Below are 25,065 nucleotides of genomic sequence, written 5' to 3'. Positions count from 1 at the left end.
GAAACTGTAGGGCAGAAAGTGAGAGTTTCTCTCTCTCTCTCTCTATATATATATTATATATAATATATATATTATATATTTATATACAATATATATTTTTATATATATTATATATATACATATATACATAATATACATATGTATATATATAGACACATACACAAGTGGACACTTTGGTCAGCGTTGTGCTCAAGCAATAGTTAGCCATATCAGAAGTATCTGGACGCTAATGGTAACTACTTTTAGCATCTCTTGTAATTGCAGAAGTCAAATGTGACTTATATTCAACTTTTGTTATTAGTATATATTGAGTATTACAATTTTAATACAGTTTTCCTTTCTTAAAATGTGTATACTTTTTTTGGCACCCTCTGTATTTAGATTTTAGTTAGGTATTTGTTGCTTTTTTTTTACAGAGAAGATATATAATAAAATCAACATTAAAAAAAATCAATATTGTTAAGAGTTTGAAGGAAAGTTTCAAGCTTGCTCTAAACAATTTTAGATTTTTTGGACTCAGACAAATCTCTCCCCAGGATCCTGAAAGAATGTGAGAACTGGCTAAGTCATAATCCAGGAAAGAAAAGATTTATCAAGCAGGCATTATGCTGTTTAGTACAATAACAATTAGTGAGGACTTGGAAAGGAAGCAACAATCACCCAAAGAAAGCATCACCAACTAAGTCTTGATCATGGGAGAAAGGAGGGGACCCTGTGTTGCCTCGGAGTCCTGTCACTTACCACCTCTGTGACTTTGGACAAGTTACCTAACCTCCTGGAACCTCACCTTCCTCATCACAACATCATGGGGTTGTGTGAGCATTGAATGAAATGGGTCTAAAAATGCTTCCAAACTGTAAAGGCTGTGCACAAGTAAAGGATTATCATTCTTTCACAGGGTTATTTAGATTGATTCATCAGTGGAATGTGATAGACCCAGTATATCCAGACCTCAACAAAACATTTGATAACATCTTTCATTGGATCTTTCAGGAAAGGTTGGAAAATATGAGTCAGATGTTGGGACAACGGAGTGGATTAGGAAGTTGCTGAATGACTGTTTGCAGGGATGCTGTACTAATGGATTGACAGGAATTTCCTATAGGCCTGCTACAAGAGTCTAGGCTACACTCTATCTTTTACAAAGTTTTAATTCTTATCAAATTTGCAAATGACATGAAGTTAAAAACAGAAAAGTTGCCAGAGATAGAAACAGAAGCTAAAACACCTTGGCAGACTAAAGCAAAAATGAATTTTCAAGATAAAGTGTAACTAGAATAACTGTCTTTAAATTACATAAAAAGTTTTGCAAAGATTTTTAAAAATTATAATTCCCAGAGCTAGCAGGAGTTTAGAAAAACAGGTAATTTCACATACTCTTGGTAAGAGTATAAGTAGGCATACAACTGAAGGAAAATTGACAACATATATCACAGGCCTTAAAAATAAGCATATTCTTTGGCCCAGAAAGCCATTTCTGAAAATGTGTAAATTATGTAAAATAACTCAATCAGAGACGTCCATCCCAGTATTATTTATGGTCAGGAATAACTATCGATAACATATATATCTAATAATACAGATTTGTAAGTAAATGATGGTACTTACATAGGATGAAGTACTATATGGCAATGGTTCAAAGCTGGGAGTGACTTTGACCCCACAAGGGACATTTGGCAAAGTCTGGAGACACTTTTGGTTGTCACAGCCTGTGGGGGAAGGAGGTACTACTGGCATTTAGGGGGTAGAGGCCAGAGATACAGTTAAAAATCTTACAATGTACAGGAAAGCCCCCACCCACAACAAAAAATTATCTGTCCCAAAACATGAATAGTGCCAAGACAATCTGCTATACAGTCTTTAAAAACTGCGTTGAGGAAGAATACCTAACAATACAAAAAAAATGTTCAAATATTTTGTAAATTTTTTAAAATGTTATAAAATACTGAGTGATTTCATTTGTGTGTGATTAAAAAAATAGACTATATACTAAAGTATTCAATAGTAATTGATGACTAGCAGGGTTATTTTGAGTGATTGTTTTCTTCTGCATGCTTTTCTGCATTTATCAAAGTGAAGAATATTCAATGAAAATTAACTATCAAGGGTTAGTCTTTTCCATGAGCGATGTGAAAACGTTTCGATGGTTTTTGTTGACAGTGAGCCTGCAATCTTGGATTAGATTAACTGAGATATATCTTATAAAATCTGGAATGAGGGATTCATGGTTAGATGTGACCTGGACTCTTGTATTCAGGACTGGGTACTGCATTTTATCAGGCATGTAGGCGTTGTGTATTCACACTGTGCCTATTTACACAGAGAAAAATGTGTTTTCCTATTAAGTGGTGATCTCAGTCTGATCCAATAAGCTGGAAGTTCTCTTCAGGTAACTCTAGGATGACTCTCTAGGTAAATGCCCAGTCTTTCAGAACTCCTCTCCTCCCTTGCACACAAGGCGTGGACAAAGGTTCAGTTTGTCCTCCCAGTGCCAGCCAAGGAGGACCTATTCTAGTTCCACACCAGGTACTGCAGATCCTAGCTCCCCCTGCTGGTCAATGCTGCACATGGCATGGTGGCTGCTGAGGGGCATTACGTCTGCTCCTGAAGCCTGGCTGTCAGGCATCTTCCTTCCTTCTCTGCTCTGCTCCTGAAGTCCTGGCTGGGCACCACCTCCGGTGCTGTGGACCTGAGGTTGGCCTGTCATCTCACTGTGGTGACACCACTGGTGAGCTCATCAGCCAGACTCTCAGCCAACTTCTGCACCACTCTGTGGGGACACGGGAACTTTAGGTCCTGGCCACACAGGAAGCATGGCTGCCTAGAGTTAAACCGAGGCCCTCCTCGCTAAATGGCATTGCTAAGTTATTTTGGGCATGTTCTTTTTTCCCCATGTGTAATTTTACTGGGGGAGGGGGCTTGCTAAAGAAGTGGGTGCTTGGGGGCAAAAAAGGAACGCTGAACTGACAGGGGAGTCAAGTTGGGAAGTCGGGACACTGCACAACACAAAAGCTCTCAAAACTTTCGGGCTCACTTCAGAGTCGTGGGCAATGCCAACTCATGAACACACCATGAGGAACTCTGCGGCTCTGATCTTCCTCTCCATGGACCCATCAGCAGGGAGGACAGAGGCTACGAGGGAGGAGGCCAGTTCTGGAAACAGGGCTGCACATTCCCGCAGGCCAACTCCCCAAGAAGGCCACCGAAGTGCCTGCCAAGTACTAGGACGGCTGCTCACAACTAAAGTCAAAGCAGCCTGAACGAGGCTGTCCTACTCCGCGTGGAAATACCCGAGGGGACACGGCATGGGGTACTCTGGCTCTGGCGGCACCACTGGGCACAGGGCTGGGTGTTGGTCTCGCAGGGATGCAGAAAGCAGGACTGCTGGGAAAGACGGTCAGGAAAGAGACCCATAGAGGCAGAAGGCAGACTGAGGTGTCGGAGCAGAGTGGGGCCTGGGGTGGCACTGTCTGTGGAGAATGTGGTGTGAAGGTTACTGTGGTGGGGAGAGAGCTGGTTAGTAGACCCAGTACCTGCAGAGACTACGCCACCATGTCCCCCAAGCTGCCCTTTCCTGACAGTGTACAGAGCAAGCAGCTGCGCAAAATCCCATCCTCCACTCCATTCTAGACGCCCCTGGGAGCCTGGGCTTGACCGCTGCAGTCCTCCCTGAAGTGGAGACTTTTCTTTATAGGGAGAGCAGGGAGGGACTCCAGAAAAGAGAAGACGAAATCAGTTGGAGCAAGAGAAATATGTAAATGAGTTCCGGGAAAACACACCAAGACTGAAACCACGATCCAGAAAAAGCTAATGCTTAGTCCCTGTTTGCCTCAGCTTCCCATTTCCCCTGACCGTCTTAATGTATTTCCTCTCAATACTATACCAGTCATTTTCCAACAGGGTATTTTATGGTCCAATTTCCATGTGATGACTGATAGGGGCCAGTACCCCATGCCACCCACCTGGCCTCATGAGTGTCTTCCACGTGGACGCCACTGGACTGCAGTTCTCCACCTCCCAGAAGGGGCCATGGAATGAGGGAGAACACTAGTATCCATCTTTGTTAGCACAGGCTCTGTGGAAATAACCCACACCACCAAACAACTGGATTCATTTTATTTCAAAATTGTACAAAACGGCCACAGTGGCTATAAAAAACTTTGTCTTCAGACACGTGGAAATTCAGAAAGAACAACAAAACAGTATCATTCACAGTGTAATGGAAAAGCTTTCTCTGAGGCAGAAATCACAACTCTTCCTTCTTCTTCCCTAGTCTCTCGTGGTCTCCCTCCCGGAGGGTTCGAATAAAATTGGTAAATCCCAATTCCTGTAGGGAAGGCGAGCAGAAAGAGAACAAAAGGAACTTGAACCAGATAGGGATATGCATTCTCTCCCTCACTGCCCTTCCTTAACCCTCCTCGTGCTCACTGAGACAGAGAGGCAGACAGAACGGGGGTGGGAGGTGGGGCAGCTGGTGACGGTCTGCTTGCCCACAGAGAAGCCCTGAGAAGCAGGTGAGGAAACTCCTGCACCCAGGAAGCCACCCTGGCTCTGAGGACAGGACTTCTGTGACAGCCCCTTGAGAATCTCTCTTCGCCTTTGCAGCTGTGACAGGCCAGCTGAGTTCTGTGGCTTCTGGAAGTCTCCCTGGGCTGACCCTTCAGTGGCTGTTTCCCTGCCCATCAGCAGAAAGAGCTCAGGGCAGATCTCTCGCCCCAACTCACCGTCCGATCGCTGTCGTATTTTTCTACAAACTTCCCGTAGTGATAGTAGTGAAAAGTGGGGTAGCCCTTGATGGCCTCCTGCTGACACAAGTCCTGGTTCTTATCTCTGACACAATCAACAGCAGCGCAGGCGATCTATGGGTGAAGAAAGGGAGGGTCAGCACAGGGGTCTCCAGTCTGAGAGCTGAGGCCTGGGCCCTCTGCACAGACTGGACCGTGCCCCGTGCTTCCTGGGAGTTCTCTTCTCCATAGCAGGGGCAGCTGAAGCAAAGCATCCCCAACCTGGAGCTCCCTTGAGACTGACGGTGCTTGCGTTTGATTTCCAAGGCAGATGGGTAAGGTTTGGGGACTCATCTTGGAGTACCCTCAGACTCCTTTTTAAAATCAAGAGTATAGTCAGCCCTCTGTATCTGCAGGTTTCACCTCCAGAGCCTACCAACTGCAAAACAAAAATACTAGGGGGAAAAAAAATCCCGGAAAGTTCCAAAAAGCAAAACTTGAATATGCCACATGCTGAACACTACGCTGAATCCACATGAAGAAAGTGATGTGTAGGCACAGCCTGCTGTAGCCTATATGCCAATATAGGTTATACGCAAATACTATGCCATTTTATATAAGGGACTTGAGCATCCTCAGATTTTGGTATCTGTGGGGGGGGTCCTGGAACCAATTTCCTGAGGATACTAAGGGATGATTTTATAATGACCATCAAACAAATTGTGACTTGAAAGCAGCTGTAAACACCACTGATTTTGTGATGCTTTCTGGGAGGCACTGTGGAATTCATTCATTTATCAACTCAGACTCCCTGAATATCTGTTTGGGAGGCAGTGTGGTTCCAAGGTTAAGAACAAGAGCTTTGAAATTTCTTGAGTGCAAATCTTGGCTGGGCTACAGATTAAGACTTAAAGAAAATTAGCTAGCCTCTTGGTGCCTCAATTTTCTCCTCTATAAAATGGGGATGACAACACCCCCTACGTTACCAGGATATTATGCAGACTGAGTGAGAGAATTACAGTCAGATCAATAGAGGCACAGGGCCTGGCACAGAGTCAGTAGATGTCAGCTGCTGTTATAACCACTCCTACTGGCCCCATACACAAGCTCTTTCCCCACTAGGAGCTCAGCACCTGCTCAGGGAACCGGATAAAGAAACTATTCCAAGGCATGACAGGAGGTATGATGGAGATGGTCCTGGGTGCCAAGAGAGTCCAGGGGAATGGAGCAACTGCATGGTTTGCCAAGGCCTGAAGGAGGAGGCAAAGAAATTTCCAACCAAGGGGGTACAGTCCAGAAACTGGGAAAGAGTTCAGCATGACCAAAGAAAAGAGTTTTCAGTCAAAACAAGGTTTCCAAATTGGCCTCTTCTTGCCCATCTTACAAATTCCACATGCTGGGTAGTTTTTCCTTATTATTTCAAAATCAGAGGGTATAAAGCAGACACCAGGGAACTTTTCCCTTGTTCAGGGTCACAAAGCAGCAAAGGAGGGGAGTGGGTCAAGTAATGGCAACACCCAGTACAAAAGCATCATAAAGGAGGCTGAATCTGCTGAGAGGCAGCATGTACCAGTCCTGCCAGGGGTACAGGGTGACCTTGACAAAGTTCAGCTACCCAGTGAATGCCATTCTTACTGCAGAAAGACGCGTAATAAGTGAGATCATTTTAGAGCCCAATGAATGCTCTGAAGATATTTAAAAGGGGTGATTTGATTAGACAATACCTAGAGGGGCTGCTTTAGCCAGGATGGCTCAGGAGGCCATTCCAAGGACGAATCTGATCTGAGACCTGAGGAGGCAGCCAGCTGTGTGGAGAGCACTCAGACAGAAGAACAGCCCACGCCAGGACCTGAGAGAAGAACGACCACGGTGTCTCTGAGCGCCGGAGCCCATTAAGGAATTCAGACTGAACTATTACCACAGCTTGAATTGTTGAAGAACCACAATTCACACAGTTCTTCGGCTGCTGCTTATTCACATTTGAACTGAGGCCCCCTTTCCAGGCAGGAGAGCCCTGCAGGCCACCTACAGTCACATTGACCGGTCACTTACTTGTGCCCCCGGGAGCAGGGCTACTGTTCTGGGAGCTGCAGGACAGAAAGTGAAGAGCGAGGTATGGCCTGCACTCTGGTCACCCATGTCCGACACCTGCCCTCCCTCACCCACCCTCACGCTTCCCTTCTATCTCTTCAGCTATAGAACAACGTTCTCTATAGTAAGACTTTATGGAACAGAGTTTGCAAACTCACTGCACACAATCCATATCTGGCTCTCGGTCCTGTTCTACTTGGCCCACATAAAATTTAAAAAAAAAAAAAGAATCTGAATCAGCTGCCAACCTAAAAAAGAGAGCCAGAAGATTTTTATATAAAAGTGGCTGGCCAGCTTCTCTTTAAAAACCAGATTTCATGGTCCGTGTCCTGAATTCTCACCGACAACACCCGGCTGGACCAGAGGCGTGGCTGTCTCCTTCAGGCAGGTTCAGCTTGCCCTTTGCTGGCGTCCATGTGGAGTTTGATCCATCAGGCTGGCAGGCTGGCCTCTGCAGGCTTCTGAGAACCCCAGCTCACCCTCAAAAGCACTTTCTGAAAAAACTTATCTAGAAATGTGAAGCAGATGCTCCTCTGGCCGTCCTGTAGGTTCTGTGTCTCAGGGCAGGCTCGAAGGGGCCCGGCCCAGGGGAGACGTTGCACGCCAGGCAGCCATCTGCGTCCGGCCCTCAGCCAGCGGCCAGTGCGCCCCTGCTATGCCCTACAAGTGTCTGATGAGCGTTGCTCTGGGCGGCTGCTCTCCCTGCATCCGCCTTAAATTGTGCATTTAATTTGTATACATGCCCTGGAGCTGTGGGAAATGTAGTGTATGATTTTATAAATCTACTAAATTAAAAATGTGTACTTATTCTGAATCACCTAAACGAGCTGCCAGCTGCACACACAGAGGGCTACTTCTAGCTGCAGTGGCTCCTTTTCCATACTCAGTTTCCATAAGAAGAGTCAAGTGCGGCCCTCTCTAAAGGAAGTGGCGTAGACTCTTGGGAAGACGGCAGCAAATAAAACGTTCTCATCTCCCAGTTTCACCTACGTGCCTGTCCCCTCCACGCCCACTCACGATTTGTACCGACTCACCCACAGCACCGAATGTACGCCTCTAACTTCTAGATGTCATGGTGGTTGGCTGCTGTGTCCCCTTGGCTCAGCACTTGCCACTGACATCTACAACTCCTGGCTGCAGAGAGCAAGGAGCAAGGCCAGCGACAGACAGGGCTCAGGGACATGGCTTCCTCGGCCTTGGAGAAGACAGCTCTGCCCTGGCGAGGTCTCCAGAGGCAGTCGCTACCCAGGTGGTAAACTGCTCATAAATGCATGTGGTTTGCTTCCTTCCTTGTCTGGTCTTCCTTCCTCCATCCTCTCCCTTGCCAGCTTCCTGAGATCACCTCCCAAATAAATCCCCTGCATGCGAGTGAGTTCCAGGCCCCACTGGCTTCTGGGAGAACTCTGACAGCGCCTGTCTATTCGATTCCGATGCAACCCCTTTCCAGCTGGGTAACTCTGGGCTGGTCATTTACCCGAAGATTCAATCCCCTCAGGGAGATTGAATGGGAGAGTAACAACACATAGTTGACTAAGCTCCTGTGAGGATGACATGAAATAACGCTTTTAAAGTATGAATGGGAGAGGAACTCTCAGGAAATCCCAAATATATTACTGTTCCTTCATTCAGTCAACATTTACAGAGGGCTCAGGAATCAAGACAAGAGAATTCAAGGACAAATGAGGTGCCTGCCCTCAGGGAGTTCTCCCCCTGATGGGCAGACCTTTTGTAAACGGGAGGACTGTATACAACAAGACCAGAGTTACGTAGCCTCTGGGCCAATCAGAGGAGGGACTGCTGCTGCCTCAGGGCCCCCAGCGGGATGACCTTCACACCAGAACAGCTGCACTGCAGGCCCTGCCCCCCGAACTCCAGCTGCAGATACCTTGATGTGCAGTGAGACAGCCCCACCCTGCAGCCCAGGGGTCACCTGAACCCTGTCTGTGTCCGCCAACCTTGTACCTGGAATCCTTGCTCTCCATGGCCCCTTCCACAATGCTGTCTGTTCCAACACGAACAATGTGCAGCTCTTTCTCCACCCAGCATGTCAACTGCTAATGTCCCCCAGTAAGCTCCTGGGAGGGGGTGGAGGCTCCCCAGCTAAAATATGAGCTGCCTCATGCGGCTTTATTGATTCAGTAAAATAAATCTCTGCAGGAGCTAATATTGACTTTGGCTATGAAAATGGAAGTGAACAACCGACTGCATATTGATTAGGGAAGGAATAGGGCCTGGCTCTGGGTTGAAAAAAATACAATTTTGGCTAAGAGGTGGCAGCATGGGATATCAGGAGACCCAGGCCGGCTGCAATGACCCATTGGGCATCCCACAGCTCCTCACTAGGCCTTGGATCCCTCATGAATGGAAGGAGACAGCTGGACAGGCCAGCGGTCCCCAAACACCAGCCTGAGGCCAGCACAAGAGCCAGCTCTTACAAATCACAATTCCTGGAACCACGCCCCAGAGAGTCTGATTTGACAGTCCCAGGATGGCACCCAGCAGTGTGGCATCAGTAACTTTAGTCACCCAGGATGGGGAAACAGAATGCTTCCCTGGTTACTGAGAGCTACCTCCAGGAAGCCCAGACCTGCCAGCTGCCTAGGACAGAGAAGTTCAGTGAGGGTGATCCCTGGCTTGGAATAAAGGAAGCTGGAAGGAGAGACAGAGGGAATGACCCCAGGAAAAGGCCAGCAACATTACTGGTCCAAGTTAAGACAATTAAGCAAAGGTGTATTAGTGTCTCAGAGAAGGAAGGGGTCACCATAAAAATGGGGCCCCTGTGCATCAGCAGAGGAGAGAGGGGAAGACGAGAGCTGACCCTCAGCTGCTTACTATGGGCACAGACAGCCTGGCCTCGTTGAGACTGACGTGGTCCCTTCACAGACTCCTGAGCCATGGAGACCTGAGCAGCCAGGCGGGCCGGGAGAGGCCACACCTCCGTCACTCTCCTGTCTGTCCAGACCAGAGTGCACTGGGGGAGGCATGATGGGAGCTGACCTGGAGAGACTGCCAGTCCAGTCCTGGCTCCAGGGAGCAAAGGCCTCCCTGTACCACCCGACGCCTGGATTGTCAGGAAACCCTGCAGGGACGGGCAGCGCGGGCTACGCTGGACCTTCCTGGAGCTCCCAGAGAGGGCGCAGCCGCCCCGTCGTATGCACAGGCCCTAGTGGCAGAAGCAGACTGAGTGGTGAGGGGACGCAAGACGGGAAGCCCCTTCTCGCCATGCCCCTCTCAATGTAGGCCAAGTGGCAGGCAGAGGAGAAAAACATTTCTGGTCCTTATACTCCCTTCCTGGAGGGGTGAGGGGTGCCTCAAAGGCACGGCCAGGGCTAGTGGGGGACGACGGGTCTCCCTGAGTCTATGGCAGGGTCCTGGGGTCAGAGTCCCCAGTGTGTCCCCACACTCTACACATATGCCTGCACTCCAGCCTGGTTTCCTTTGACAGCTCTCCCCGTGCCATCACTGCCACTCCTGCAGGGCCAACTCCTGGTGATCTGGCATCTGTGGCCAGCCTGTCCTGGCTGTGCCTGAGGATTCCACCCAGGAAAATAAGGTACCATGGCAGAGATGTATATGACTTTGGGTTGGCGCATGTGGGTGTGTTTCTGGGGCCTGTCAGGGGACAGGTTCCTAAGACATTACCCCCGGCCAGGAATGGTCTTTGTGTGCATCTACACCAGAATCCCAACTTACAGAGAAGGGCACTCAAGGCCTGGAGAGTTGACACAACTTCTCCCAGATCACACAGCTTAGGAGCAGCCAAGCTGCACCAGCTTGAGTTCTGGGGTCTTCTCCCAGACATTCGACTCCTTGGCCCCTGGAATCATACACTGCCCTCACCGGGTGGTGGCTTGCACTGCCGTGGCTGCTAGGGGACGTGCGTGGAGGACAGGCCTGGGGGCCTCCCCTCTCGCACTCTAATCCGATCTGCAGCTCTAGCTTGTTAATTTTATGCTTCATCAGTTGGCCTGTGCAGGAACCTTTCGCTCAGGCTCGAGGAGGCTCCGCAGACACAGTCTACTCTCCTCCACCCTGGTGCATATAGTCAACTGCTGTTGGACTTTTTAATTTGTATTTTTAATTATATAAGTAATGCATGACTACAAATTCTACTATAGAAAGGTTCAAGCTCTGAAAAAACAAACAGATGATCCCTTTACCACACACACTGAGCCGTGACAGCCCCCTCCGCCAAGAAAGGGCCACTGTATCCCTTTGAGTTGATTTTGAAGCATACATTCAGTCCCTTCTATCTTGCTTACGGAAAAAGAACGTCCCAGTTCCCAGGAATGCCCTGGTCTCAGCAGATCCTATTTGGGGAGGGGACTGAATGAAAAGGAGGAAGGGGTGGGAATTGGTGACAGGGCGAAGTTAGAGGCAGGAGAAGAGATGAAGAGGGTTTTCCTTACCTTTCGGTCATCTCTGAAGACGTCAGCAGTGGCAGTAAAGTGTGGAATGACCTTCTTACAGTGTGGGCACCCTGCGTGAGATGGGGAGAGAATGTTGTACATGAGGGGGAGGCTACAGAGCCGGGCGCCCTTCTTGGACCCTCCGGAGGGGCCTTTCCAGAAGCTTCTCTCCACCCGACAGATTGTGTGGGTTCGTCTGACTCCCACCCCCTGCACATCTCATTGTCATGGTCCATGCATCAACCCCGCCCCTTAAACCACCATCCTGTGTGTCTGCTGCAGGCATGAGAGCTTCGTAGGGAAGCCCTGTGCGAGCAGCAGGCCCATTCCTACCCAGGAACCTCCCATCCTACACCCAAACTAAGAGGCTTAGGTGGGGGAGACAGTCTCGTACAGACCTCAGGGCTGGAAGAGCCTGATCTAGGTACAGAGGGAGCTTTGGGCTTAGCAGAGGCAGGTGCGTGCGCAGGATTCTCTGGGCCTGTTACAAAACCCCCTTCTCTTGCCCCAGTGACAATGGCAAATCTCTCCATGTCATGACTAAGAAAGCGGGCCTAGGAAAGGCAGGGACCAGGACCAACCACCCTGCCTGAGCCCCGAGGCTCATACTAACTACTCACTAACTTCCGCATTCTGAGCAACCCCCACCCCTGCCCCAGACCAAGCACCCAAACCAGAGCCCCAGGCCTCACCCTGTCCTTCTACCCTTTGCTCTACAATCAACCTGAACCTCAGAGATGGGAACGGGAAAGCGTAAGCCAGGCTACGACCCAAGGAAGAGGCCATCAGAGTGGACGAGGACCTGTGACTCTGGAGGCCTGGATATGACAGTGGTGCATGTCATTCTTTCTCTTGTTCCATGTGCCACCCTGAGCCCCTGTGGCTCTGACGACAGCCTCTCAGGCACTGGCTGGCACCTGTGTGGGGCCACTTTTTCCTCCTGTCCCAGTGAACCCAGGGCGACATGCGCTGAGGAGAGAGCCTGGGAAGCCGCGGGCCGCGGTGGCCAAGACCTGCTGGCGAGGCCCTTCCCTCAGCACCAGCAGATGAAAATCCAAGCCCACCTCCTCTCACAACCATTCCCCAGACACTGAACACAACTGCCAAGAGAACAGAACTGCTTTGAGGAGAGCATTTCCCTGACTGTGATAATGAAAATTCTGACCAAAACACAGGTGGGACAGGCTAAACGCCCTGTGGGGAGACCTGGCTCCAGCCAACTTTCTGACATACAGTCCTGCCAGGCCTCTGGCCCTCCCTCGGCCTTGGGAAAGCCAAGGCAGGCAACGGACACGGCTTTGCTCATCTGCTTCCTCTCTTTTTAAGATAAGATAATAACGACTGGCATTTCCAAAGGTTTTGTGAAACCAAATTAAGACTAAGCTACAACTTGAATCTGAGTTAGCACTTGAGCCGGTTCCTGAGATGGACAGGCCCACCCCTGTGATCTGGCGGGCAGACCGGCCTGCTGGCCCCAGCGTCGTGCGGATGGTCGTGGGGAAGGGGCTCAAGGGGGTTCTTCCAACATCTGACCCAGGAGAAGAGAAGACAGCTCGGCTGGTCACGGGTTGTACCAGAACGAAACGAGACAAAGTGCCTGGTACACCCTAATGCATGGCAGACAGTCACAGATGATTTGTCCCTTGCCTCAACGGCAAGTATAAGAACACTTCACTAATGTGACCTAACAAGGGGGAAGAATAGCTCAAATTCATGAAAGGAATGACAATATACAGTTTTTAAAACATTTGAAGAGTACAGGGTATGTGCTGGTTGACAAGGCTCTTCAAAGCACGCCCCAGGGCACCTACAGGGCTCCTGGTATGGAGCTAAATAGCATCAGGCTGCCCTCTTCCCCCAAATCTGGGGTCACTGTTAATTTTCCCATCCTAGTCTCTTTGCTCACTGAAAGTATAAAGGGAACTATCAGCCTAGTGCAAATGCCTGTTACCATCAATTTAAAGTCTCGAGGTCTCAGATTAACGGCCTCTGTTGCATCTACTTTTCTCATTATCCGGAAGAAAGAGCACAGCGGATGAATAACCAGAGAGGAGGCTGTTTCAGAAAGGGCATGAAGATGTTGCCCAGAGGTGTCAGGTGGGCCAGAAAAAGCATGATTTAAAAATTTGGGCTCTTTTTTAAAAAGGCATCACTTCTGGGTAGCAGGACACCAAAGACGTTCCCCACGGTGTGGAGAGAGAAACAAAGACTAAGGACAGGACTGAAAATTCCAATTCCAGAGACTCAGCAAAGCTGGCCTACGCAGGCCAGACCATTCAGAGCAAAGTGGGGCTTGGCACAGGAGAGGGCAGTGGAACAGCAGGAGGAAGATTTGTGTGGAAACTGGGGGGTGGGCTGTGGGGGTAGAGACGGTGGGAGAAATATAGAGGTCAGCTTTTGATTATAGCTACCTTCAATAGACGTTTAACCTTTCTGTAGTATTTAGAGTCTTTATATATAAACAAGTGTAATACTATATATTATAAAAAAGTATATATTATTTTTATTAGTAAAACATTTTCCCCAGCCCCCAAAACCCTTTAACCCTAATCAGACTCTTACGGAGTCTGCAGAAGGGTTCCAGGACAGGGAGGTGCAGTAAGGGAGACGGAAGACTCTAGGAGCCGAGCCCTGAATGGACTGCATTTAAAGTTATTTCTTGCCACGCCTCCTTCCCTCGTGTCCTGGGCCCAGGACACCATCTAGCACGCAACTGGGGTTTAAGGGAGGTCTTTAGTACCTCAGCAGGGTAGGAGTCCCCATTCCAATGTCTAGGGGTAAAGAGAGGGGCATTTCCAAGGGAAAGTAGTTAGTCTGGGCTTTCTAAACTGCACCCAGCAGCTGGTTAGGAACTCCCACTTCTATGGCCAGGGTCTCCATCGCTGCTGAGAAAGCTCTTCCTCTCAAATAGTGTCTGTGGCAAAAAGGGACAGCACCAGCCCAGGCTTTGGGAAGGGCTCTGCCACTAACTCGTTGTGGCCTTGGGCAAGTCCTGTATTGCATCTCTTGGGTCTCAGTCTTGCATCCCTGACTCTGCCCAGAAGGAAGATGTTAACCTCTTATAATCCCGTCAAGTCTTTTTGACGTACTCTAAGAACAGATGAGGACAGCAAGAAGCTTTATGAGGAACCGAGACAGCACAAGTCCTACTTGGAGAAGAAAAGGCAAAAACAGAGGGCTGTGTTGGCTGCCTGAGGGTGGGGGTCTGAGGCTGGGGGCTGGCAGGGCCAGGCGGCGACCCCTTCCAGACAGTGAGACCTGAGGAGAGACATGACAAACTACTGACACTTGAAAAGTGAGGGCAGAGGGGAGCAAACAGGAGGGTTGGCTACAACCCAGCAGGTTTATGGCTAGGTTGAATTGCCAGGCTTCTCTAGAGCACAGTTTTATTATCCCCACTCCATTAAGCTGAGATATGTATAACCGGGGGGAGAGAGAGAGAAGGGCAACAGAAGAGTGGGAAAACCAAGAGCCTTTCCTTTGAAGTATCAATTAACTTCAAAATGGGAATACACAAAACCCGAGGTCACAAACACCAATGTTAGCAGGCGTGTCACTTTCTCAACTTAAGCTTTGATTAAAGCTGATTGCTGGATCTCGGGAGCCCCCAACGAATGTGACTGCTTTTACCACAGCTTCAAAACCACTGGCTTCAAAGCCACTTGGGAAAGCTAATCCCAAGCTGCTACGCTCTGAGATTTGAAGGTGAGGTCAGTGTCTGGAGGGATGTAGGGAGCCGAGGGGTGGAAGGAAGTGGCCGCGCGGGAGGCAGGCAGCCTGGAAGACTCCAAGGACAAGAAGAGACTGAATAATTATACGGCAGGTCCCTGCCACAAACAGAAGCAGAGGATTCTAGGACTGATGTGAGCCAGGCTCCCCAGAAAGACAGAGAGAACCTAACATGGCTGATTGAAGGAAGCCCTGGATTTTGAAGGACTTCAAGCCTGGAAGGAAACTGGGGAGCCTTGCTCACAACAAAGATGAGTCCAGAGTCAACCTGCGGCTGCCCAGGTCCTGGGGAGATCGACTTGGCGACGTCAGGCCCATCCCTCCACCTTGCCCCTCTGTGAGCACCCCAGCGACTTACAAGGGGCATAGAACATGACCAAGGTGTGTTTCTTCTTCTTCAGGGTCTCCCGGAAGTTGTCCCCCACCAGATGCAACACGCTGGTCTGCTGTTCTTCCCAGGTGGGCTCTGGAGGTGGAGGGGACTCGGGGCTGCAGGAAGTCAGGGATGAAGGGGAGACCGTCATAAGGAGAGGCTCCTGCAAAGGCAAGGGCTTCTACCTCCCCCCACCCCACTCAGGAGAGCACGAGAGAAAAAAGTCACTTTGCATCCTCTCTAAAATTTAACTTAAAACCTCAGTTGAAACACGAACAAATCTGGAGCATCAGCAAAGATATTCTAATTCCTTTTGAGGAGACTATTAAGAAGCCATTTTGTGAAGGTGTGAAAGACCTGAGCCCCTTTTGGGGCAGGGCAAACTCTCCAGGTGTGGGCCGTCACCTCCTTGCTATGGGCATAGAAATTCCCTTCCCTTTCCCTCTTCTCTCTTCTGGGACCCTGAAGCGCTCTCCATTATCTTCTGCTCCTGAGGCTTTGTTCTTGTGGAGAGAGCCTGGGCTAAGAAGCAAGGCAGGTCTGGGTTCAAATCCAGGTTACTTACCAGCTGTGTCATCTTAGGTAAGTTACTAAACCCTTCTGAGCTCCCATTTTCTTTTCTGTTAAATGAGTAAACTGAAACCTACCTCCTAGGATCCGTATAAAGAGCAGAGGCAGTGTATGGGAAGCACCTAGTCAGTCAAGCAAGTAACAGTTGCTGAGAGCCTATGTACTCCCATAAATGACAGGCATTCAGTAAGTGGTTACAATTTTCATTCTTTTTCTGTCTGCTGCTTCCTTCCAACCTGCCTCATAAAAGTATAGAAATCCAGGGTCTTTTAAAAGCCTTTGTTGCCTCTGTCCCCTTCTCTACGAGCGCACTCCTCTCTCCTTTCTCTGAGAAGTGTCTCTGGGGAGTGGTCTGCACCAGTGCCGACACATCCTCCCCTGCACGCTTTCCTTTGCCCCTACATCACCTGGCTTCTGACTGGCCGAACTGAGCCACCTCTACAGAGAGCCTACAGTGTCACTTCCCCAACTTCGCGATAGCCCTTTGTCTAATTCTCTCTCTGAGCCCCGTAGCAATTCTCAAAAGATCTCATCCACCCGAATAGCTTCCATAACCCCCGTAGCTTCCATAATCCCTGTAGTCTGAGCCCCTATTTCCAGGTGTTTTCCAGGTATTTCCACCAGGAGGTGCCACTGTCACGCCAATCCTAACAAGACTTAGAACATAGTACCTTCCCCCGACATCTCCCAACTTCCCCATTTGGGTTAGTGCACCCCTGCTCTGACCAAGACTGACCCCTCCTAGCCTTCCCGTCTTCCTCTCTTTTCTTTGCCCTCCAGGTCCCCTGTCATAAACTCTGGCTCTGTAGTGGACACCGCTGACCTGACTTTTCTGCTCTGCCCTCTCTCTGAATCCTGCTGGCCTGCTGGGAGGCATGTCTGTTACCCACAGCACAGTCATTTGTGAACAAGCCTGGAAACACCATCGGCCTCACCTAACATGGTCTGCTCACCCTCCTTCTAGGTGGCAAACCTCAACTCTCCGTACCAGAGCCATCTGTGAGGCACGCTCTGCCTGAAGGATCTCTTCCAAGCTCCCCAAAGAACTATTTGTTCCTGGGCAAGGTCCTTAACCTCTCTGAACCTTGGCTTCTTTTTAAGGAAATAGGAACGAAAACTCTGACCTCAGTAGGATCTGAGAATGAAATGGGGAAACAGATAGAAAAACATTCTGCAAGAGCTGGGAAGGTATGACCACTTATGCGGTGATGCTGTCAGTTATAGCTCCAAATGACAGCTGGCATCAAAAACAAAAACAGCTTCCTTTCTGTATTACCACACCACGTACCACGCTAAACACGATAGTCTAATTCTCCTGATAACTCTTTGGGAAAAGAATGGTCTCCATTTTGCAGATAGGAAACTGGGGTTTAGCAGGGTCAAGCAACAGGCTGGGGGTCCCAACCTGAGTGCAGTCTCTTGGACCCCAAAGTCCACGCTCTCACCCTCAGTGCTTTTCAGGCACTCAGCGGGGCGAATGCGTGCAGAAAGGACAGAGACCCTCATGCTCGCTATTCGTATCCAGGCCTCTGGAGCAGAGATTAGCAATGATGAATGCCCGGTCCCCTCGGCTCTCCACCCAGATGTGCAAGCACCAAGGATCTTGCCTGAACCCCCAGCCCATTCAATCCCTCCCAGTGAACCAGCCAGGCAACATAGAGAGGCTGGAGGTGAGTGTAAACAGCAACCTGCTTCTGCATCAGAAGGGTCAGAGGAGAGAACGCCTCATCTGTTTTGGAGGAGAACCACCACTTCCTTCTGGTCCCTAAGACAAAGGCCTGGCTACTCTTAGAAGCCACCCCTAGTGACGAGCAGGAAGGACAGCAGGAAGAGCAGAGCCCAGGACCTTGCCAGCCCACTCACCTCTTGCCAGGAGCCTCTCCTGAACCTAGTGGGAACTTTGCTCCCATTCCATAAGCCGGTGTTTCTCAGAACACTATGGCTGAGGGTCCCATTCACACTTCAGGGATTGCAGCCCCAGAATCAGCTCTAAATAAGCACTTCAACACCAAGCGATGCTTAGGTACATCCGAGTTTGAGGACCAATGTCCTAACAAAGCAACTCAATTGAAACGCTGCTGTTTGGCACAGTTCTCTTGTCACTTTGTGACTCTAAAGTCTTGGTTCTCACGTGCGCATCATTACACCACATCCCAGGGACCTCTGCAAAGGCTTGAATATGTCTTCTCATCCCCTCACAGGAGGGAGGAACGCTAAGAACTGCATGTTCCAAAGTCCTTGCGTGAGCAGGGGGCCCTTGGGCCAGTAATCACAAGTCCACTCAGTTTCTCTGGACTCGCAGGCTGTTATGGGCTATCCATGATGTCTCCCTCTCTCCCCCAAATTCTTATGTTGAAGTCTTAACCCCCGGTACCTCAGAACGAGACTGTATTTGGAGATAGGGTCTTTAGAGAAATAATTAAGCTCAACGGAGGTCCTCAGGGTGAGGCTTAATCCAGCCTCACTGGTGTCCTTTTATGACAGCAGATGAGGATACAGGCACAGAGGGAGGACCACGTAAGGACACAGGAAGATGGCCAAGGAGACAGGCCTCAGAAGAAATCCACCCTGCCGACATCTTATCTTGAACTTCTGTTCTCCAGAATTGTGAGAAAATAAACCGCTGTTAAGCCACCCCGCCTGTGTTCCTTGTGGCAGCCCGAGCAAACTAATATGTAGGCTGGGGGAGCTCTTTGAAGTCTTTCTTCTCAACCCCAAAACACCACAGGCTGCACTAGGGACACTACCAGAGGCCCAGTCACCCACCAGCAAACGTGGGCCCAAATGAGTCCAGCTCTGCATGTGAAGAGCTGTGTGTTTGCGTCACTCGTTCAAAGGGGATGGAATCAAGTGCAGATGATGCAACCTGGGGCCAAGACATCGGGAAAGGGGGTCCTGTACAAAAAAGGAAACACATGGCTGACTAAAACTGCTGAAACTATATCCACAAAGGCTCCCAGTGTGACCGGCTGGATGAGGACACGGGGTCGGCACACCACAGAGGGCTTTAGGACTGGGGCGGTCAAACCCGTCTTGGCTCCCGTGGCCCTGAACCAAGGACAGCAGCCCCTACAGTTTACTTCACCTGTTCAAAGCGGTCTCGAGAGGCCGACAGCCGGCAGCCAGGAGTCAAGATATACTATCCAGACCACCAGACTTACTTTCGCATCCACTCGAGAAAGTTCTTCTTTGTTCTGAGCACAGGCACTGCGTATTTCTCTCCATTCTTAAAATATTTCAAAGTAGGAAACTCGGAGATGTGGAATCTTTCTGCCAGGGCCTTGTTGACAGTGGCATCGACAGCTGCAAGGACACCAGAGCTCTGGGATGGGGGAGAGGCCAACCATGCATGACAGCCTCAGACACAGTGCTGGCAAAACAGAGGAGCCCAGATGACAGCCCCCGACCCACCCTGGACCTGCTGGGATTTCACTGGGGGGAGGGGGGGGGCTGGCCCTGGGCCCATACATCCTAGGGAATGACTGAACACTGGCATTCTCATTTACAGATTTACGGGGTGAGATTAGGCTTTTACATCTGCCCCATCAAGGTAGATTGCGGCAGTTCCCAATAGCCAAGGTCCCAGGAAAAAGAGGGAGAATCTTGGGGCTCAGCCCAGAGCCATGACCTGATGGGAACATGACCCCACGGTGTCTCTGTACCTCTCCATCGCTGGTATGGGCCCCACCTAAGACATATCTACTCAGAGACACAGAAGTACCACAGACCTCCAGGGACTGGGAGAGCTGCCGCAGAGCTGGCAGGGGAAAGTCAATGTAACGATTCATGTCACTGATGCTTTAGATGAGAAGAGTGGGGGGACATTAAGGAAAGGATGCTTACGTCGGCTTCTCCGTGGAGGACTTCCGCGGCACTCTCAAACTCTGGCTTCATTTTCTTACAGTGTCCACACCCTGTGGGAAGAAATCAAGAGAAGCCATTCCCATGGCACGGAGGCTCTGACGAAGTCCCCTGCATGCCTCTGTAAGACAGCCCAGACACCAGGGGTACCCGGGAGAAAAGAAGAATGAACACCAGCTCAGGAGAAAAGAAATCGTTTGCCTAATCCACTGGGGAAGGCTCAGCCCCACTGAACCACCTATTTCTTTTCTACTCACAAAATACTTCCTATTCATATATTTCTACGGCATTTAATTCTGTATTGCCTTGTGACTGTTATATTGCTGTCTTCTGAGATTTAGGAGGAGCCAGGGCATCTTTTCAAAACGTAAATCAGATGAAATTCCCTTGGTTAAAACATAGCCATGGCAGGTAGGTCAAAGCCCAGACTCCCTACCCCGGCCGCAGCCGCACACCATCCGATCCCGATCCTGCTCCCTCCTGCCCTGCACTCTGCAGCCTGTGGCCCCCACTTCTGTTCTCCTCTCGCGCCAAGCTCAGGTCGACCTCAGGGCTTTCGCCGCTGTTGCCTGGAACACGATCTCCCCCCAGGTCTTTGCATGGCTGACCCCTTCACTTCGTTCGGGCTTTAGCTCCAATTTCACTTCTACAGAGAAATTTCCTGACCACCTCACCCAAAGGAGCCTCACCCCACCACACTCTCTTCCGATACCCTGTTTATTTTCTCAGTTGTACTCATAACAGCTGGAGCAATTGGCTTACTTGTTTCCTGTCCATTCCCCCAAGTGGACTACCTCTGGACAGGCTTAGCTGGCTGTCCAGCTTACCACCACATCCCTGGCACCAAGGATGGTGCTCCACACATTTTCTGAATGAATGAACCTCATGGCTATATATTCAGGTTTACACCTGTGCACACAAGGTTTAACTGGACTAAATTCTTTTGCGGCAAGTCTTGCCTTGTACCCAAACAGTTGCTAGTTTGATTAAACATCTCTATTTAGTATAACTGGCAGCCAAACCAGTTACTGTGCACGTACCCTGCCCTCCAAACCACCATTTATACATTTCCCCTGTCCTTTACTAGGTCTCACAAACGTCACTGGAAATCTCCAACACCTATGGACGTTGTTACCAAGTTTTCCACATACCCTTGAATTCTCTTGATACTGTTATGGTTTTTGCTTCCAGCATTGATCCCTCTACTCCCTGAACAAGACACTAAGGCTAAGCAATAACCTTCTGTAAACAGTTTACGATGAGGAGACGGGCCAGGCACTGAGGAGGAGAAAGCTGTCCCTCGCTGGCACCTGCCTGTTCTGGGGCGGTGCCGGCCTTGACCCCAGCCCCAGCCTCCTGGGCCTAGCTGCCAGGATATCCTGGGCTGCAGGAGAGCCAGAGGAGACGAGGTACACCCAGGAGCAGAACTCCAGCCTGCTGCGTTTTAGTGTCCTGATTGTGATTTGACAGGCCATTAAGTTTTATCACCCGACCTCCTTGTTGGGTTTTTATCATCTGTGTAAGTGCGCTTACGCTGATTTTCATGACCTGGCACAGAGGCTACGCATCAACTCCTCAATCACACTGTTTTCTGGCTGTGGGATGCTGGCCTCCCATCAACCCCAAGCCTTTAGATTCCTCTGGATTCCATTATCTTCAATTATACTTTTGATTTTATTACAGAGCAGCTATGGAGACTTTCCTGGATCCTGGAAGCAGAATTTTCCAGGGGACCAGATTAATTTGGAAAGCTCCCTGGTATCTTGGACTCTGGAGAGCCTGGAATTTCCTGGAACTTGGCTTGCGGCATGCCAGGGAGGTGGGGCTCCCCCAGACGTTAGCGGAAACACTAACATCTTAATACCATGACTGCCCTCCCCAGACACCTCAGTCTTTCTGAGGATTCCAGCTGTATACACACCAAAGCTGACTTGTAGACACTCACAGACACTCTGGGGCAAAGTCACACACTGACAGATGCCTCCATCCATCCATCCATCACGCAGCCCTCTTCTTGTACGAAGAGACATTTGGGTTTTTCCCTTCTGTTATGTTAGTACAAAATGTGGATAATGAGCTTTTAAAATTTCTCTTTCCGGCTTTTATCCTAAGGAAATAATCTGACATGTGGACAAATATTGATGTATGAAAAAGCTCGCTACAGCATGATTTATAACTGGGGAATCCGGTAAATAACTCAAACCTTCAATAATATGGTGCTGGGTAAGTAATTTATGGTGTCATTATACAATGGAATATTATGTGACCACAAAAAGCATGTACCAAAAAGCATTTTTAATAACATAAAACAATGTTAAGAAAACTGTAAAAGAAAAGGCACAGAAAAAGGGACTTAAAGAAATAAAATTAAATCCCTTCCTTCTACCTGGCCCAATAAACAAATGAAAAGTCCAGATGAATTAAAGAGCAAAATGAAACAAAATATCGTAACAAAACATAGGGTACTATTTTTACATCCTAGGGCTGTATTTCCCAAGCAACCCATGAATCCCAGAGGTTGGGATGGGGAAAGACAGGCTTGCAGAAGGCTCAGTGGTGAGGCGCGGCCTCCAGGATTGCCCAGGGTTTCATCCTGGCTCCCCCTTTTGGCTATGTGGCCTTTCACAAGTTTCTCAACCCCTTGGTGCCTCCCCTTCCTAATCTGTAAAATGGGGATAATCTTAATGTACACTAAATTAGTTAACATGTGGAAAGTACTTAGAACAATGCCTGATCCACGCACTTGTAAGTGCTCAATAAATATTCTAGCTATTCTTTGACTACAAAAGAAAAAAGTAAAGCTTTTGTACAATGAAAGGCACCCTGAAGAAAGTTAAAGCAAGCAACAGACGAACAGAGAACAGCTGGAACACGGCTAACAGATAAAGATTAACATCCATAACTATAGAGTTCTAGGTCAAGAAGCAAAAGACAAATCTCCCAGTAGAAAAACCAGCAAAGGGTATGAGCAGGTGATTCACAGAAGGAATGTGAAAAGTTGATTATCACAAGAAAGGATGCCCAACTTTTCTGGAGGCCAGGGAGCTGCGGACAAGTTGCCCTTTTGCCCAGTTCAGCAGGGACAGAAAGGCTGACAGCAGTATCCATGGCTGGCGAGGATGCAGGCTCTGTCACATGCCGTCAGGTGTGGTGACACCTTTTTGGAGGGCAAGGTGGCAGGATCTATCAAAACTCAAGCGCACTTACCCCATGGCCCAGCAACATGACTTTCCAGAATAGGCATAAATATTTAGACATGTTCCCAAATACATATGTTTACAAACGTTCACTGCATTGTCCGAATAACGAAACACCAGAGATAAAAGTCTATCAATAGGGTAATGGTTTAAAGTTTATAGCATCTCTAAATTATAAAACACTATTCAATGATGAAAAAAATTGAGGCAGATTTATATGCCAACATCTACATTTATATGAAAACATCTTCAAGACCTACTGGTAAGTGAAAAAAAGCAAATCACAGAAAAACGGAGAGGGAATGATCCTACTCAGGTCAAAAACAAAAACAAAACCCGTGTTACCTAGGTAGAAGCACAGAAGGAGAAGGACACACCAACTGTTAACAGCAGTCAGCAGAGTGGGAGCTGGGACTCGCGCTGTCTGCACTATATTCTGAAGCGTGCCTTGAACCTTGCACTGCCAATAAGAATGTTAATATTATTCTTAAAACGTGATTGCATGGCGTGATAGTTACACAAATCTAGACAGGCATCAGGAAAAAAAAAGATAATTTAACTGGTACTTTAAAAAATAAAAGTTGAAACAAGGGAATAAGAGAAAAAGAAACTAGCAAGAACGATGCCAAAAAGTGAAAAGTGGTTCCCTCAGGATAATGGGATTACAGGTCTTTTTTTCTTTCATGATTTATACTCTTCTATACCTCCAGGTTTTCTATAAAGATCACATATTACGATGAGAATAAGACAGAAAGAAAAGAAAGCGGCACAAAAGCCCCGACTCTGACAGGACCTGCCACTGGATGGACAGCTGAGCTCCTGGAAGGCAGGCCGGGCACAGCCCATTCCTGCAGGTGGTGGCATAGAAAACATCTCATCTGGGCCTGTTGCCAAGGAAAGGGGGCAGACCGGGGCAGGGCTGCTGGCTGGCCCCTGGGGCCCTGGAAAAAGGGCAGGAGAGAGGGCTCTGGTTCCCTGGCAGCTTCCTTTTTATTCCCTTCCTGCCCCTCAGCACCCGTGTGGGAGACAAACTGCTCCTCAGGGATGTGCTCCCTGGGACCTCTCACTTTGTTCTTTTTATCATCCCCACAACAGGGGTAATGTCGTGGCATCATGTCCTTCCCAGCTTAATGCAGGGCTGGAGTTACATCGAGAGGGAGGAGCAGGTGGGTGTTATTGCAGCAAAACAGACGGGGACAGGAGAAGAGGAGTGACGACATACAATGTGACCTCTCCTTCAGGACGCTGCAGAAAGAAACAAAGGCATGAAGGAGCAGCAGTTAGTGTCCTGCTGCCAGGCCCTTTCCAGATACCATCTTTGTCCTATGTGGGATCGGAGAGCTGGGCCTGGGACCACAGCCTCCCACACCCACACCACACCCCCACTGAGGTGGATGACAAAGGGGAAAGTGCTAAGCCTGGAGAGAGAGGGGACCCAGGCTCTTTCCTTGCACCACAGGGCAAACGCCCCACTCGGCCCACGGCTGCATCAGACTGGCCAGCCCAGGAGAACCAGCCCCTCCTGCAGGGTGGGGGCCACGGGACAAACGTGCTTTAAACCTCAGCTCCCCTGTTCCCTTGTGTGATCTGGGGCAGGACTGGAGCTAACCTCTGGAGAAGGGCCCCAGACCTGTGGCTGAACCGATGCTTATTTGCTCAATGACAACGCAGGCTGCTGAAGAATGTGTGTGGGGTTTCCGGCAACTCCAGCTGGGGCACAAATGAAGGCAGGTGAGGAGCGGTGAGAGGCTGAGGGGGAAAGTAAGTGGCAGGAAAGCTGGGAAAGAGGGAAAAGAAGCAGGGGGCCAATGGGAGGAGGTATTTAATAATTACACCCAGGCCCATGCCCTTTCATGCCAAGAACCAGGAGTACGGCTCCACAGACACCCGTAAAGTTTCCAGACAGAGAACCCTGTGACTTGCCCTGGGAACTACAGGTCCAGGGAACACCCAGCTGTGGGAGGCACAGGTCAGGAGGAAAGCTGAAGACCCTGTGTTTTCTGGCCTTTCAAAGCGGGACCATAAAAGAAACAAACATGGAACACTTGCGCTGTGCATAGAAATTACTCTGCAGAGAGACCAGGGCTCTCTCTGAGACTATCAGGAATAAT

The 25,065-nt window shown here is 49.2% G+C and overlaps 1 protein-coding gene across 2 annotated transcripts in view; it reads right to left on the bottom strand.

Moving 5' to 3' along the window:
- Positions 1-4,102: 4,102 nt before the first annotated feature.
- PDIA5 (protein disulfide isomerase family A member 5) overlaps positions 4,103-25,065 on the bottom strand; it is an 83,423-nt gene continuing 62,460 nt past the window's right edge. Inside the window, exons 12-17 of one of the 2 annotated variants that reach the window (XM_033088791.1) lie at positions 19,740-19,810; positions 19,058-19,218; positions 15,312-15,442; positions 11,225-11,295; positions 4,725-4,859; positions 4,103-4,327 (exon numbers count right to left, since the gene is read on the bottom strand). In XM_033088791.1, coding sequence (XP_032944682.1) covers positions 4,247-4,327; positions 4,725-4,859; positions 11,225-11,295; positions 15,312-15,442; positions 19,058-19,218; positions 19,740-19,810 — 650 coding nt within the window. In that variant the 3' untranslated portion in view covers positions 4,103-4,246. The remainder of the gene's footprint in view (positions 4,328-4,724; positions 4,860-11,224; positions 11,296-15,311; positions 15,443-19,057; positions 19,219-19,739; positions 19,811-25,065) is intronic. The other variant, XM_033088784.1, reaches the window with a different exon arrangement.

This window comes from Rhinolophus ferrumequinum, chromosome 2 (genome assembly GCF_004115265.2).
Source record: "Rhinolophus ferrumequinum isolate MPI-CBG mRhiFer1 chromosome 2, mRhiFer1_v1.p, whole genome shotgun sequence".
Classification (NCBI taxonomy): domain Eukaryota; kingdom Metazoa; phylum Chordata; class Mammalia; order Chiroptera; family Rhinolophidae; genus Rhinolophus; species Rhinolophus ferrumequinum.
Note: the sequence above shows the minus strand (reverse complement) of the source record. Positions and strands in the feature narration are given on the sequence as shown.